Source organism: Falco peregrinus, chromosome 5 (genome assembly GCF_023634155.1).
Source record: "Falco peregrinus isolate bFalPer1 chromosome 5, bFalPer1.pri, whole genome shotgun sequence".
In the NCBI taxonomy this organism is placed as follows: Eukaryota; Metazoa; Chordata; class Aves; order Falconiformes; family Falconidae; genus Falco; species Falco peregrinus.
The window spans coordinates 79,809,605-79,824,908 of record NC_073725.1 but is presented as its reverse complement, the minus strand read 5'-3'; the positions used below and the strand labels follow the sequence as shown (position 1 = coordinate 79,824,908).

Sequence of the window (15,304 nt, the reverse complement as noted above, 5' to 3'; positions counted from 1 at the left end):
GCCAAACAGTCGACATATTAAGAGTACACAGTTATGTCACAGCTCCATGTTTATGGAAAAAACCTTTTGTTTGACACCCGCTTAGGCATCAAATCAGAATGTATTTTGCTGGAAGAGAAATATTCATAGCTTTCCATATGCATAGCACCTATTTATATCCTAGCATGAAGGCCTGTCTGCAAGGGCTCGGGTCCTTATTTTACCTTTGGCCCCTGGCAACTTGGAAGTTTGGGAAAGCCTTTAACTAATACGCTGTCCAAATGCATCACAATAATGTATAGTAGCATTTAAAGTTCCAAAGTTTTGACTGGCTACATCAGCAAGTGAGTTTTCTCACCAACTAGTAAAGAGTGTCAGTGCAAAACTTGTCTTTTCTTTTTACTCCTCTGTCAGAGAGAACAATTTTGAAAGGCACACTTTTTTTAAAGTACTTTGTTCTTTCAAAATTTGTAATAGTCTTACCTTAGTGACTAAAGTTAGTTTTCTTGCTCTGAACCATAATATGAGCTTGTATCTGCCCAGTTCCTGGTGATCATTAGTGCAGCTGAGACTCTCAACTATCTTTGCTGTTTCCAATGACACAACTCCAGGTCCCACATAATTTCCAGCCTTTTGAATGTTGCTCAAACTTCTGCCAAAAAAAAAAAACCCAAAACGTGCAGCAATTCACTTTCATGACAAAACAGGCTTAATTCAGGACATTTCAGCGCATCCCAAATGCAAGACTGGGCCCAAAATAAGTAATTAGTAGTGCAGTGGGAAATAAAAATCTTATGACCACACCTATGCTGGGTCTTGCAGCTGCCCTTGCCTACCCTGTATGCTGATGGATAGAGGACTCCAGAGCACACGCTGTGCAGCCTGGCCTCTTCCACCATAAATAATTGTTGTTTATGTACAGCAGATTCTGCTTTGGGGCAGGGAAGGGAGTAGATGTCCCTTAGGGTAGTATTTTTCTAGAAATCTGTGATTAAATGTAGTGGAAATGGTCCAAGACTAAAGGCATCATTTTCCTTTGTTGAATGTTTATCCAAAAAACTTATTTCTTCCTACTGGGTCCCTGCTCAGTGGCTAGGGGAAATGAACTTGTGGTTTCAAGGCCATCCCGAACAGGCATGTAACTGCAGTCGCTGCTGACTCCTCTGGGAAACTGCATGAGGCTCAGGATCAAATTGGCCCCAAGACAGACCTGAAGGCAAATTCCACCAGACAGGAGCTGAGAGAAAGTCTAAGTTGTACTATAACGTGCTGACAAATAGTAATCCGGTGACTGAGACTACTGACGCTACAATCGCAGTCATTAAAAAATAATGAATAGCAAAATGCCTCAGTTGCACAGGAGTAGGACTGTGGATTTACCATAAAAATATCTGTCCTTGCCTGGTCCTGGGAGACTAACCTGGGACTGGATCCAAATCCCATCCTTTTGCTTCAGGGTTTGTTTTTTTTCTTCAGTTAAGATGCTCTATATATGTTAAAGCTATTTGTACTCTTGGTATGTCTGCAATAGATCGTTTGTATTTGTATCCCTGGTTTATTTGCATGGAAACTGTGTGTTGGTTATTTTAATACAGGAAAAACAGTAAAAATGTCTGTAATGGAAATGATACTGACACTTGTTTTATACCATGTTATTCAATACAGCAAGGTCCATCTTTTTCTTACGTGAGTAACTTAGACTGTTTGATGTGTGTTTAAGGCACTGAGTGTAGATCTGCATGCTATTGTTGCACCTCGAAAATTTAAGAGAGATTTTGTTGAAATATGTTGTATGATATGATAAAAAGCAACAATAGCGCCAAATGCTCTCACAAATCAACCCTAACTGTGTCAGGCTCCATGGTAAAGAATGAGGTCTGACACAGGCAGGGCCATCTTTCAAATATCACTCTCTTCTCTATGTGTGTGTTCAAGTTGCCATAGTTTGAATGAAATTTCCCACGATCCTGAAAGAGCCACTCAGCCTGAAATTGAGCAATGTGATTTCTGAATGAAAATACCCAAACACTTCCCGTGCTTCAGGTTGAACTTTTTAGGACTGTTGTGAAATAATTTCTAAACCTCACAGTGTTTGATCGATCCCTTTAGCTGCATGCTTTTCATTTGATACTGCTTTCAATTTTACATTTTCATGTAAATGTTGCGAATTGTTCACGTCCACAAAAGTTAGCATGTTCTTAGCTTGCTGCTATGATGTGTAACAGAGCCATTTCCACCGCAGCGTGTGTCTGCAGGTGTGTTACAGCAGTTTCTTACAGGACCTCATGACCCCCCTGTACTGTGGCACCAGCACACCAATGCTTTGGGAATAGAGGAGGTTTGCTGGCATATTCTTTCTGTTTCTGTACCAGGCAAATGGGATTATTTTTCTTAATGGGGTCTTTTTTTTTCCCCCATTCTGACTGCTGCCTCTCAGACTTTGGCTATGACAAAGTGTGTTGCCCCTTAGTTAATTTAGTACTCCATTTGACAAGCTCTCTGCAAAAAAACTCATTCGTTGTTGGCATAGGCAGCTGCAGGGCTCAGTGGACTTAGAGATGCATACAGTGCAGCTAATTTGGAGGCACAGTTTTCTATCCCAAGTTTATGGCATAGCTCAGTTCTCACTAGAAGCAGGTGGTATCTGCTTCAGTATAGCAGACAAGGCTCTATCTCAGACGTCACCATCCGATTTCAGCAACGCCCTACACTTAGAGTGGAGTTTTGAAGTCTACAGAGTGTAATTGGGAAGAGTTGCTCAGTACAGAGAAACTTAAGGTACTTTTAGGAATTCATCACTTATTCCAGGACTCCTGTATTAGCCTGTTTGGAAATCTCCTTTCCCTGTTCCTCCAACTCTTAGGTAGTAAGTTTTGGGAGATTTTTGGTGGGGTTTTTATTTTCTTTTTTTCGAAGCGCAGTCTTGATACATGCCTTACCTCTCAAAAGATCTGTGCTGTCAGGAAAGTATTCGTTCTCCTGTCTCGTGACCATGCAGATTATTTTAGCCATTTGTTAACAAACTGTTCCTTTTTAACGATATTTTTGAGGCAGGTCTCATCATTGCCACAGAAGTTACAAAACATTCAGGAACAGCATTTTAAAAAAGGTTATCAGTTTTACACACTAATTGGGAAGTACTTTCATTTTCCAAATTATTTTCCCTAGATTCAACCTAAATATTGCCTTATTTTCTAATTAAAATGATTCAAATGATATCACGTTCTCTACCAAGGACTTTTTCCATTTCAGGGTGAGTTATTTGAAATAATGCATGTTACTGCAGAACTGTACTCAAACAACAGGATGACAAGAAGCAAATGTGAAACTGAGTGAATTCATAGGACAGAGCTGAATGAAAAGTTCAGAAAAGCTGTATTCATAAGCAAAGGATTTTCAACTTCATTCTTTTGTTTAGAAATAGAAGTATTAAATGCATGCTTATTTCATTGCATGATTTGTTTCATTAGCATTACCAATCACAATTAACAATATAATACAAAGTTTGTGTGTTTGCATGAGAATCCATTATCCTAGTTTGAAACAAATCAATGCATTTCCGTATTTAACCTTTAGCCTTGCATGGATCATTATTAATAGACTTGATGAAATCTGCTTTGTAGCTTTGTGCTGCATTACATTAAAATGATTCTTGGCAAGTTATTCTAATTACGTCGTCATTTGCTAGCAAAGGATCTCAATAAACTAACTTGAAAAAGACATGCTAGAGGTTTTTTTAAGAATATCCTTTCCAAAAATGATATTAAACTGAGAAAAAAATTATTTGACATTGACCCTTTTTTTAAAAGAAAGGCCAGTTATGATGCTGGACAGATTAATAGACTTTGATCTGTCACAGGCAACAGGGCTGGAAAAGGGTCATGTATACAGCACAGCAGTCAATGCACAAATATATAAACACAGATTAACAGAGAATTAAAACAAATCCACATGACATGCAGTATTCAGAAAAAAAAAAAAGTTAGACGCTTAAATTATCTTTCACATTTTTCTCCAGTGTACATGTGTTGGCTTTAATTAAGTAATTATGAAGTTTAGGGTTAACTGCTTCTGAATTAATTTTAGGGTGAGCTGGAAAAACAGCTTCTACAGGCAAACCCTATTCTTGAAGCTTTTGGAAATGCCAAAACTGTGAAGAATGACAACTCCTCCAGATTTGTAAGTAGGAGAAATCCAGTTTGGTCTGTGTGGGGGGGGAGGTATAACATCTTTTAAAACACAATGTACAGACAGTGGCCCTCATGAGTGCTTCACTTTAAAGAGTATCATAAAACTAATCCCTTAAAAACATTTCAGAACTCCTCTCTGAAATAGGAATTTTGCCTTATAGAAGATTAAAGATCAAGCTCCAACTTGACAGTACCATTGTCATCTCACAATTTAGCAGTCTATGTGTGACCTTCCAGAGTCAATTCCTGGTCCAGGATATAGCCACCTTCAGAATATTTGCAAACAAAATCTGTACTTTCTTGTTCCTTGCACCACTGTTGAGCATATATCTCATAAGGTGGGATTGTCACTTAGCATAAGTGGTTAATGTATTAAATTAAAAACTTACAGGAGAAAAAGATAAAACAGTTATACAGATTCAAGTTAGAATGATGTGAGCTGAGGGCTGTCACTATTTGATGATGCTTTTTTCTAGGGGTGCTGGCAGATGCTTGTCTTCCCTGCAGACCCTCCCCTCCCACCGCTGTTCTCTCCCTGCAAAATTCAGAGATCTATGCAGATGAACCTTAGCAGTGGGAATTATGCAGATCCAACACTATTCCCTTATTGACCTTATGGAAATCAAAGTAAAAAATAGATGTTGTCATATCCCTAGCTTCCAAAGCCTGGTCCAGTAGGGAGGATTCCTTTACCTCTAAGTGCCTGAACAAATGTGGGAGCAAATCTCTGCACAGGGAATATCAGAGAAGTTCACTTCCCTGCAGGCTTTTCCATGGGTTGTCCCGGCAGGAGGGCATCGAGCATGTTATTCTTAAGAGGATGCACACGTCTTATTAAACAGGCTAAATACTAATCCTGGGAAATCTGGCCTAACCTGAAAGAACAGTTAAATCTAGATCTTCTTTTCATTTACAGGGCAAATTCATCCGCATCAACTTTGATGTGACAGGCTACATTGTCGGAGCAAACATAGAGACTTGTATCCTTTTCAGTGAGCTGCACTGGGAGCTGAGCAGGGGGAGCAGAAGGAAGTAGGATAAACAAGCTCCACTGCATGTCTAAGAAAGGCAAATATTGCTGAGGCTGGTATAAACAAAGATGGAGGGAAGTAGCTCCATTTATGCTGATATCAGCGTCTCAGTTCGTCTTACTCTCATGTTTACATTTTTGGGTCTGTTTTCCCAGCTATAGGAAAGTGTGCTATTCCCCAATATACAGCTGCAGAAAGTGGAGGCATCGTACCTAAGGCAACAGCAGGGCACTTTAAGGGAAAAGATTGTTCTGTGGTGGAGATTGCATGTGATCTTGAGAGCTATGTGGTCGTTTTGTTTTGTATCAATGTGATCCTGCATGGGTCACTCTGGTTCCCTGTGGGCTACATTTCCAGCTGCATAAAAAGTTTTCACATTTTACTGTTTCTTACTGGTGCTGTGACAGGCACTTTGAAAAAACACCGAATGCTCGGTATTATCACTAGTTTGCCCAGGATTCTGGAGAGTGCTTCCCAGTTTTCAAGTCCAGCTTTGGCACTTTGTCCTGGTCCTGGCTGCGTGCTGGGATGAAGACCAGATGCTCAGTATGATCTCACCCTCAGCCCTGTGCACCCGGGCTTCTGTAAGGGAAGGGTTCTGAGCCTTGCAGACTGAATGATCAAGCTTGATCAAGCTGTACGTGCCCTGCTGTTTAGGTATAGCAAAGGCCATATATGTTGTACTGGGACAGAGGCGTTCCAAGATAAAGCACTGAGAGTAACCCGTTAAGGTAGATGTCTATGCAGTATCTAGTATGGCAGCTTTCTAGTTAATGTCTGGAGGATCAAAGCATCATTTTAATAAAAGTAATATACCTTCCCCTTCCACCCCTCTGAAGACTTCGTATTAATAAGAACAGAAGACACAGGAAAAGCCAAAGAACGTGGTGCAGTCGGAAGAGCTGTCTCAGAGCCCTTACAGATCCTTTCCCTTTGTCATACCCAGGGACAATTTATCCTGAACCTGACTTGATGTCTGCACATTTTGTTAAACTGCCATGGTCAGAAATAACATGTTATGGAAACTGTCAGTCAACTGAAGGGAAGCAAATATTTTGCCAGTGCTGATGCCCCAGATAGCATCAAGTGCTAGAAACGTCCAAAGGACTTGACTGCTCTGGACATTAAATACTGTCCTGCTGTCTCAAATGGCACACCCAGAGCAGTGAGCTCTGTATCAATAACCTCAACGTATTTTTTCAAGAAAAATACAGCCATTTCAGATAAATTCATCTTAGCCTGGCTTTGCTTGCCAAGTACTGTTGCCTCTTCCCTTGGTTATGTTTAAGAGGTAGCGTGTTTTAATGAACAAATTGGTATGTAGCTAGATTCCTCAGTGCTGCATGGCTCATCTTTGCATAGAAAAGGAGCTGTTTGCTCCAATACATAAGAAATAAAGATGCAGCTATAAAGAAGGACCTTAACTACAGGGTGTAGCATCAAACAGCAAACAGTTCATCTTTCTGCTCTTACTTTGACAAGCAATCTTTAGCAAAAATAAGGGTTTAATTTTTTTGGTCTTAACTACAGCTTTTCAAGAGTGAATCACTGACTGGTGTTGAAATACTTACACTATTGCCCACTTCATTTTTAGTAGTTTATAGTCACAAAAACAGACCATAAATAAAGTTGCTTTTATACTTACAATGCTGGCTTCAAGAGCTTTTTTTTCTAGCAGCCCCACCTTATGTTGAAAGAATCGTATTGGTACTTCATTTTAACAGTGGTGTGAATCATATTGTGACTACTATTCTTATATATCTGGTTTTAGAAGCATTTATGTCTATTGTGGTACTTATTACCACGATTACCAGCATTTACCATACAATAGGAGGTAGGAAAATGATCTAATCATTGCGGTGAGAGTTATAGCAATACCAGAACACAGAATTGGATGCATGTTCATGTTAGACAAGCTTGTGGCAAATATTTCAGCAATGCTATTGATGCTACTGAGGCTGATGGCACAATTAAGGAAGGACTGAAATATGTTACTGATTTTTTTTAACACACTTGACAAACAGATTTGCTTGAAAAATCCCGTGCTATTCGTCAGGCTAAAGATGAGCGAACATTTCATATCTTTTACTATTTGATTGCTGGAGCTTCCGAGCAAATGAGAAGTAAGTTACTTGCTAATAATTCTTAAATCTCATTGAAAAGTCTGAGCAATGGCTATTTATGGTAATTTATCTTAACTTCTTTAATTGTATTTTATTCAATCCTTTCTATAAACAAACAGCTTGTTAGCAATAGAAAATAACTCTCTCAAGTGAATTATAAGAAAGCTTCAATTCACATTAACCTGTTTAAGCCAGGTTGCCTGTAGTTTACAGGACGTTTCAACTCACAGGAAATGTAAACCCATTCAGATCCCATCTTGAATGATATTGAGAAGATGATTAGGGAAGAGCTATTAATTATTTTCTTACACAGGAGACTGGGGTTCCCCATAAAAATACTGGTTTGTGGTTTTAAAATAAATTAAGATAATGTTTTTCCGATAGCACATTATTACACTGTGAAAACCATAGCTTCAGAATGTTCAGAAGGTGAAAAGTGTAAGTGGATCCGAAAAGAAGGATAAGATATTATATGTATAGGAATATCACAGTTCCAGTGATTTTGGGAAAGATGTCATAATCACTGGTTGCCAAAGAACATACAAAGCAATGGATAACTGTATTTTCCCTATTTTTTACGCTCCTTACCTAAGAATTTTTTGTTTGCCACAGCATAGAGCTGAAGAGCCTTTCAGTCTGGCCCACTATGGTTGCTACCTGGTACCATTCTTATTACCTGATATAAATCCCCACAGGGAGAGGTGTAATTCTGAGTAGGTTACACATGGCATAAAATAAAAGACATTTGGGCAGAATGGCTCAGTTTGAGTCCATAGGGTGCAAAATTCCACTGTGGGGCAGAGATATCCCCAGTTACTAATGAAAACTGGAAACAATCAAGCTTGCTAAATGAAGAGTTATTCTGAAAATATTTGTGCACCACAAAACCCTAAACTCCTAAAAGCAGAGTCTTCCCATGGTGAAAACACTGGGGTTTTTTTCCTGTTGTTCACCAGGAAAACTTATGAACCAAGAACATTAAGTTGACACACTTAAGTAAAGCTTTTCTTCCTTGCTTTTTAGATGACCTCTTGCTGGAAGGCTTTGGCAATTATACCTTTCTATCCAATGGCCATGTGCCTATTCCTGCTCAACAAGACGATGAGATGTTCCAGGAGACCTTGGAAGCTATGACAATTATGGGCTTTACTGAGGAGGAACAGACAGGTGAGAATTGTTAGCAAGATTGTATTCCAGGTATACATCTGCAAGTGATGCTATAGAGAGATGCAAATGTACGGGGGTTAATTCTGTCCAGAATAATCGCTTTGCAAAACACGCACATGAAGTAAGATTCTACGTTCATAAGAAAACTAAGATTATTCAGATTTTACGTCTGTGTTTCTCTGGAGAAGTGTGATCTTGTATGAACTACCAACTGGAGGATTCCAAATGTACCTATGTTACTTAACCTGGTTGCCTCTTATATCCTCTGTGTAAAACTATTACCAACCGTTACCTAGCTACTGTTTCTAAGTGCACTGTGAATTAGTGCCCATAGACTTCCCTCCTCCTCAGGAGGTATTAGATTAATTAAACCATAGATGTCTCATGGAAAGTGAATTAAGGTTCTCTATTTATAAAGTAAAACTTCTCAGGCACAGGTTTGTTTCTGCTTCACGTTGGGAATCATATGGGAACTCAGTTCTGTGTGACCAGGAGAGACACAAGATCAAGGCAGGATCTAAACACAGGATGAAGGTCATGTCACACAAGCATCGTCAGAGCCAGTAATAACAAGCAACTGAACTGGTAGCGGTACAGTGCCTGAGGACAACATAAACCAGCAGCAGGGATCTGAGGGGAGGATAGCAGGGGCTGAGAATACACTGGCAGTGAAGACACTGAAACTGCTGTTGTAGATCCACAACACAAAACACTACCAGCCTCCTTGGAATCATTGCCACCCTTGTGTCAAACAGGGTGATGCTTCAGGAAGTCTTGTTTTAGGGTGACAGTTCTTGCCTTGCAAAGAGATGTAATTACCATCTAACCATTTTAGGTTGCTGTTAGAAAAGTTCTAATTAAATAATTACTACAGTGGCCTACCTTCTCCCATTGCTCCAGTGGGTACCGGTGGGAGCAGCTGAAGCCAATAATGAAAACTCCTTGCAAACCACCTCAAAGGTTTAAACTGGCAGCACTTGCTGGAAGCGCAGTGAAGAAATATTGAAAAATCACCACCTATATTGGAAAAGAGAGTTCATATCATCAAAAAGAAATTATCTCTGTGATGAACAGAACAACTGGTAATGCACAGGGCAGGTCTACCCAGTAATTTAAACATGGAACAAAGAAAATAATTGTCACAATATTTTGCTGTCCATCTGAATAAAGAGCTGCAAGGCTTTTTCTTATAAGTCTTATAAATTCTGGAGGCCTGCTTGTAAGAGGAACGTGAGATGCTCTCCTGACTCATTTGAATTCCACAGCATCAGTGGGGTTGTCAGCATGCAAAAGTACTATAGCACATAGGGTTTCGAAAGGTGGTTTGTGTGAAAGGGAAGATTTCTCATAAGAACTCCATATGTACCCAAAACAGACTACTGAATTCAAGTCAGCTCTAACAACAGTAACAACCATTTGAAGCCACTTTTTCAGAACTTTCCAACAACTAGCATGAAAAAGTTGCAAAATATTCTAATTTTGGAAGAAATTAAACAGGCTTAAATAGCTCATATTTGTATTCACTGACTCAGAAAAAAGACAAATAAAAACAAAGAGCGTGAAACAACTAAACTATCTTGAGAACATGGGCCTGCCAGAGACATCTCTGTGTAGCTTTTACCTCTCACTGTTCCTGGGAGCAAGCAGGGCTTCAGCTGATGCATGCCAGTGTGTATTGCCCATGGATGCACACTGCCATGCCCCGTGACACCTGGTGGCACAAACAGGGTCACCCCATCACTTGAGTCTTGGACCAGCTGTGGCAGCAAGGAACAGAGATCTGTCACATCCCGTCCCTGCAGCAGTGACTGACGGATGGTGAGAAAAAAATGCCTTGCCTTGCAGGACAGTATTGCAAATCCCAGCCTTGGTGCCTCGGTAAATTCAGATGATGTTACTGATGAAGACTGGTTCGTTGTCTTGCCAGGACATGCGTGCTGGTGTTGACAGAAGCATTCTCTATTACAACAACAGGAGTCATTCTGTTACTGTCTGAAGTCCTTTGATTTCATGTTCTAAAATATAAGCCCATTAGGACAGTATTCCAGTTTACCAAATAAACAAATAGAACCCCCTAGATTCATAAAATCTCAGTAGACTTTACTACCTGAAGTTAGGTGACATCACATTTATACATGTCAGTAATCAAACATCAACCAATTACTTTTCTGTACTTGGAAACTAATCCTTCAAAGATTTGTATACATTTGGTTTCAGTGGCACAACTAAATAGCCACATGTTCCTGCATAACTGGAGCTTCAGAAGTGCCACATTTTTGAAGCTGCTGGTAATTCATAGATTTTTAAAATTTATTTTGAAGACAGAACTATAGATTGTCAAGTGACTGAATAAGGAAGACGGTACAGGCCACTGTGAGTGGGAGATGAATTCCTGAGACCTGGGGAGCCAGCACAACTTAGCTTGGAGGTGCTGGTATTCCCAGACTGGCCTGTTCACTCCACCGTACAGATTGTTGAGATAGTTGCTCAGTCAGCTCTCAGACTGCTGCAGTTTATGGCACGGTCTTTTAAAACAAACCTAGCTCTTCCCATAGAGGTTCAGACTACCATAGGCAATAGAATGAATCTTTGTTTTCACAGACAATAGATGGCACATTTCAAAATGTGTCTGTTCTGGTTCTCATTTATATTATCTGTTTCTCTTGCAGCTATACTGAGAGTTGTTTCATCTGTCCTACAGTTGGGTAATATTGTCTTCAAGAAGGAGAGAAACACCGATCAAGCTTCTATGCCAGACAATACTGGTATGATTTACCACTTTAAAAAGATCAGTTAACATTAAAAAAATAATAAAATAGCAGCTGAGTGAGCACTCCTATCAGTATTTTTTATTTAATTGTTATTACATACATACTTCACAGGCTTTAAAAGAGATCCTATACTTAAAATCAGCTCAATTATCATTACCTTTTCTGGTAATCTTGAATCCATAAATTGATGAACCATGATTTTGCTGCTTGGATCATGAATAATACTTCTATAGCAAGTGGCATCTCTTGTACGTACAACAGAGGAGCTTTTAAGGAAGATAAATAACGTCACATACTTGCAGAGCTGCTTGTATTCACACTTACTGACCTGCTAAGAAAAAATTCAATCTGAAATAAAACAATACTCTTTTATCCTAGCTGCACAAAAAGTGTGTCACCTGATGGGGATTAACGTGACAGATTTCACAAGATCTATTCTAACTCCAAGGATCAAAGTAGGACGAGATGTTGTTCAGAAAGCTCAGACCAAAGAGCAGGTATACCTACTTGCAGTCTGCTCAGCTCTCCTGAAACTATTCTAATTTCTCCTTTTTTTCTTACATCTTGTCTGAAAGGAAGTATCAGTTTTCTGTCTCATCTCCACAGAAATTAGCAGCTAACTGGGTTTCTTCTTTCACTTGCAGTTTGCTCTTCTTTTTTTTTCAGGCGGACTTTGCCATAGAGGCTTTGGCCAAGGCACAATTTGAACGTCTTTTCCGTTGGATTCTAGCTCGTGTAAACAAAGCTCTCGATAAAACAAAAAGACAAGGCGCTTCCTTCTTGGGGATCCTTGACATTGCTGGATTTGAGATTTTTGAGGTATGCGCTGTGGGACACAAGCTGACTAAACTCCTTATTGTCACGCAGTGGTTTGGGTATAAGATAACAAAAATCTAAGTTCAGAGTCCCAAAACCAATTTGCTTCTTTCAAGCTGGTTAGCAGCCTGTGGCCAACATGACTTACAGGCCTGCTACACCTGGCTGCTTGTCTTTCCCTTGGGCACGAAGGGCTGGGGGCCAGCAGCATCCTCCTGCTGGGCTTCTGCAGCACTCAGCGCATAGAGCCAGGGTCTGCGTCTTATGAACGGGTCCCAGTACAAAGATTTACCACTTGAGAACTTACTGTAAATTTCCAAGACATTAGGAAAATATAGATCCTTGTACTTGAATTATTGTAGTATGTAGAAAAAAACAGCAGACAGCAAATTTATCTTGTCTCTTTCTAACATTAGGAATTCACTTTTTTCCCTCTTCACAGATCAATTCCTTTGAGCAGCTGTGCATCAATTACACTAATGAGAAACTTCAGCAGCTCTTCAACCACACAATGTTTATATTGGAGCAAGAAGAATACCAGCGAGAGGGCATCGAATGGAATTTCATTGATTTTGGCCTTGACCTGCAACCTTGCATTGAGCTGATTGAAAGACCAGTAAGATTGTATCTCTGTAGGTGGGATACTACACAGGTTGCATCAGGGTCAGTTATATGTCAGTGCAGTAAGAGAGCCAGTTAAGGTATTCCAGATCCTTTGCTGCCTGGGAGGATTTGTAACATAAGGGATAAAGAAGGTGCTACTCTTTCATTGCCTCTGCCAGTGATAATACTGATCTGATATTGCTCACATTACAGACCAACCCTCCAGGTGTCCTTGCTCTGCTGGATGAAGAGTGCTGGTTCCCCAAAGCTACTGACACATCCTTTGTGGAGAAACTATGTCAAGAGCAAGGCAACCATCCCAAATTCCAGAAGCCCAAGCAACTCAAGGATAAAACCGAGTTCTGTATAATGCACTACGCAGGAAAGGTACTGGACAGATCAAGCTATTGTCACTTAGAGAACTTTCATTCTTTGCTACCCAAAATGGTAAAAAAGAAACAGTCTAGTACCTGTGGGGATAAAAGATGGCTTTAGTTATATAATGTATACATTAAGTGCTTTAATTACATAACATAAAGTAAGATTTACAAAACTTTCATGGTTGTGCTAAGCTTACATCAAAGCAAAAATAACCAGCACCAGGGTTACTGTGAAGCTGAGTAACTCGGACTCCTTTCCAGCAAGCAGATTTTTTAAAGCCACAGCAGATGCCCTGCCATGGGTACAACAGCAAAATGCTTTTCAGATGCTAGTACATATAAGAACAAATGCTCAGCTTTCAACCATAGAAAGCTTTTCACATTATTATTTGTATGATTTTGTGTTAATACAGTGCCTTGTGGTTTTGGACATTCCAGATCTCTTTATCAAGGACAGATTTTTGACATATCACTGTTTCCGGCAGGTTACCTACAATGCAACTGCCTGGCTAACAAAAAACATGGACCCACTAAATGACAATGTGACTTCTCTGCTTAACCAGTCTTCAGACAAATTTGTAGCAGATCTTTGGAAAGATGGTATGAATCGCAACTCTAAATCAGTAATGTGGTTTAAAGGGAGAAACTTCTACCAGAACTTTTTGACAGTTATTCCTTGCTGGCAGGACACAAGTATGGAAATAATAAACATAGAAGAGACTGAACTAAGAAGCAAGAATAAAGTGTTCTAAGGACACATTTATGAAAAACATCATGAGATAGCTTAAAGAACTATCAAAACATTTCCGTATTCATTCAGCAACAGAATAAAAATTATTCATTACACTGTTATAATGTTGCTGAATATATGTTATTGTAGATCTCATTTAACACAGGTTTTGTTGGGTTTTATAAATGACTTCCCTTACACACTCCTCTCCCAGCAGTCCTGCACTGTTCTGTCCAGTGATGTACAATTTCAACTAAACTCAATCAGAAGAATGTCTGTATGCATGTAAAACACTTGTTTAAAAAAATTTATATGGATCTGTAACACATATGCTACAGTGTATTTAATGTATGGACATAAATGTGCGTTCAAACACCAGCAAGGTGGCTCTGAGTTACCAAATACCTCAGAGAGACATTAGCTAAATTTTGAGAACCACTGGGCAACAGATGGGAGTCAAGAGTTGTTGTTCCTGGTTCTGACACCAACCTACCAACTGGTTATTTTGCAGAAGGAATGTTCTTTTTAGAGCAAAGATAAAATAAGTTCTGTATATTAAACTGCTCCATTCTGTCACTAGTTAACAAAGATCCTCATTTTCATGCTTGACAAAAGTAGGCCGTTTACCTAGAAGGTTCTTCTAGTACTTTTGTTAGTACGCTTCTACTGCATCAAAAATATATCAGACCTCTTGGGGAAGTTGCAGTTTACCAATGCCAGCGACAGATGCAATGTGAGGAGAGGACAGTTCATATAAGTAGTTCCATTCATGCTTGCTTTTATATTTCAGTGGACCGTATAGTTGGGCTGGACCAGATGGCCAAGATGACCGAAAGCTCACTCCCTAGTGCTTCAAAAACCAAGAAAGGCATGTTCCGTACTGTTGGGCAACTCTATAAGGAGCAGCTGACCAAACTGATGACCACCTTAAGGAATACCAATCCCAACTTTGTCCGCTGCATCATTCCAAATCATGAAAAAAGGGTAAATTTCAAATGTTCGGTTTTCAGACTCCTGGTACATTATTCATGTTGAGCTGCTGCTCACTGTACCAGTACATCTCAGAGCTGAATGTCTTCAAACATAGATACACAGCTAGTAACATTTCTGCAATTTTCTACTGTGCTACGAGTACTTTCTGTTCCCCTTTCAGGCTGGCAAACTTGATGCCCATTTAGTGCTGGAGCAGTTGCGCTGCAATGGTGTCTTGGAAGGTATTCGTATTTGCCGGCAGGGATTCCCCAACAGGATTGTCTTCCAGGAGTTCCGTCAGAGGTAGGAATCCCTCACTTGGTCCTAACTCTGGGTTTAATAGTGGTATATTACATGTTTGTCTGTACAAAATAATCTGATATGTGTCAATCTCCCTAACATCAACATCTTTTGGCAGATATGAAATTCTTGCTGCAAATGCTATTCCTAAGGGATTCATGGATGGGAAGCAGGCTTGTATACTGATGGTAAGGAAAGCATTTTTGATCCTGTTGATAATCAGGTCTATACTTCTTATATAA

General features: G+C 39.7%; 1 protein-coding gene across 4 annotated transcripts in view; it reads left to right on the top strand.

Moving 5' to 3' along the window:
• The window catches only part of MYH11 (myosin heavy chain 11), a 61,733-nt gene that overhangs the window by 28,052 nt on the left and 18,377 nt on the right, over positions 1-15,304 (top strand). For 3 of the 4 annotated variants that reach the window (XM_005240988.4, XM_027791880.2, XM_027791882.2), the window contains exons 6-19: positions 1,645-1,665; positions 4,066-4,158; positions 5,086-5,149; positions 7,225-7,323; positions 8,347-8,490; positions 11,160-11,255; positions 11,640-11,758; positions 11,928-12,080; positions 12,520-12,693; positions 12,894-13,067; positions 13,546-13,660; positions 14,581-14,774; positions 14,944-15,065; positions 15,181-15,250. In XM_005240988.4, coding sequence (XP_005241045.1) covers positions 1,645-1,665; positions 4,066-4,158; positions 5,086-5,149; positions 7,225-7,323; positions 8,347-8,490; positions 11,160-11,255; positions 11,640-11,758; positions 11,928-12,080; positions 12,520-12,693; positions 12,894-13,067; positions 13,546-13,660; positions 14,581-14,774; positions 14,944-15,065; positions 15,181-15,250 — 1,638 coding nt within the window. The remainder of the gene's footprint in view (positions 1-1,644; positions 1,666-4,065; positions 4,159-5,085; positions 5,150-7,224; positions 7,324-8,346; positions 8,491-11,159; positions 11,256-11,639; positions 11,759-11,927; positions 12,081-12,519; positions 12,694-12,893; positions 13,068-13,545; positions 13,661-14,580; positions 14,775-14,943; positions 15,066-15,180; positions 15,251-15,304) is intronic. The other variant, XM_027791881.2, reaches the window with a different exon arrangement.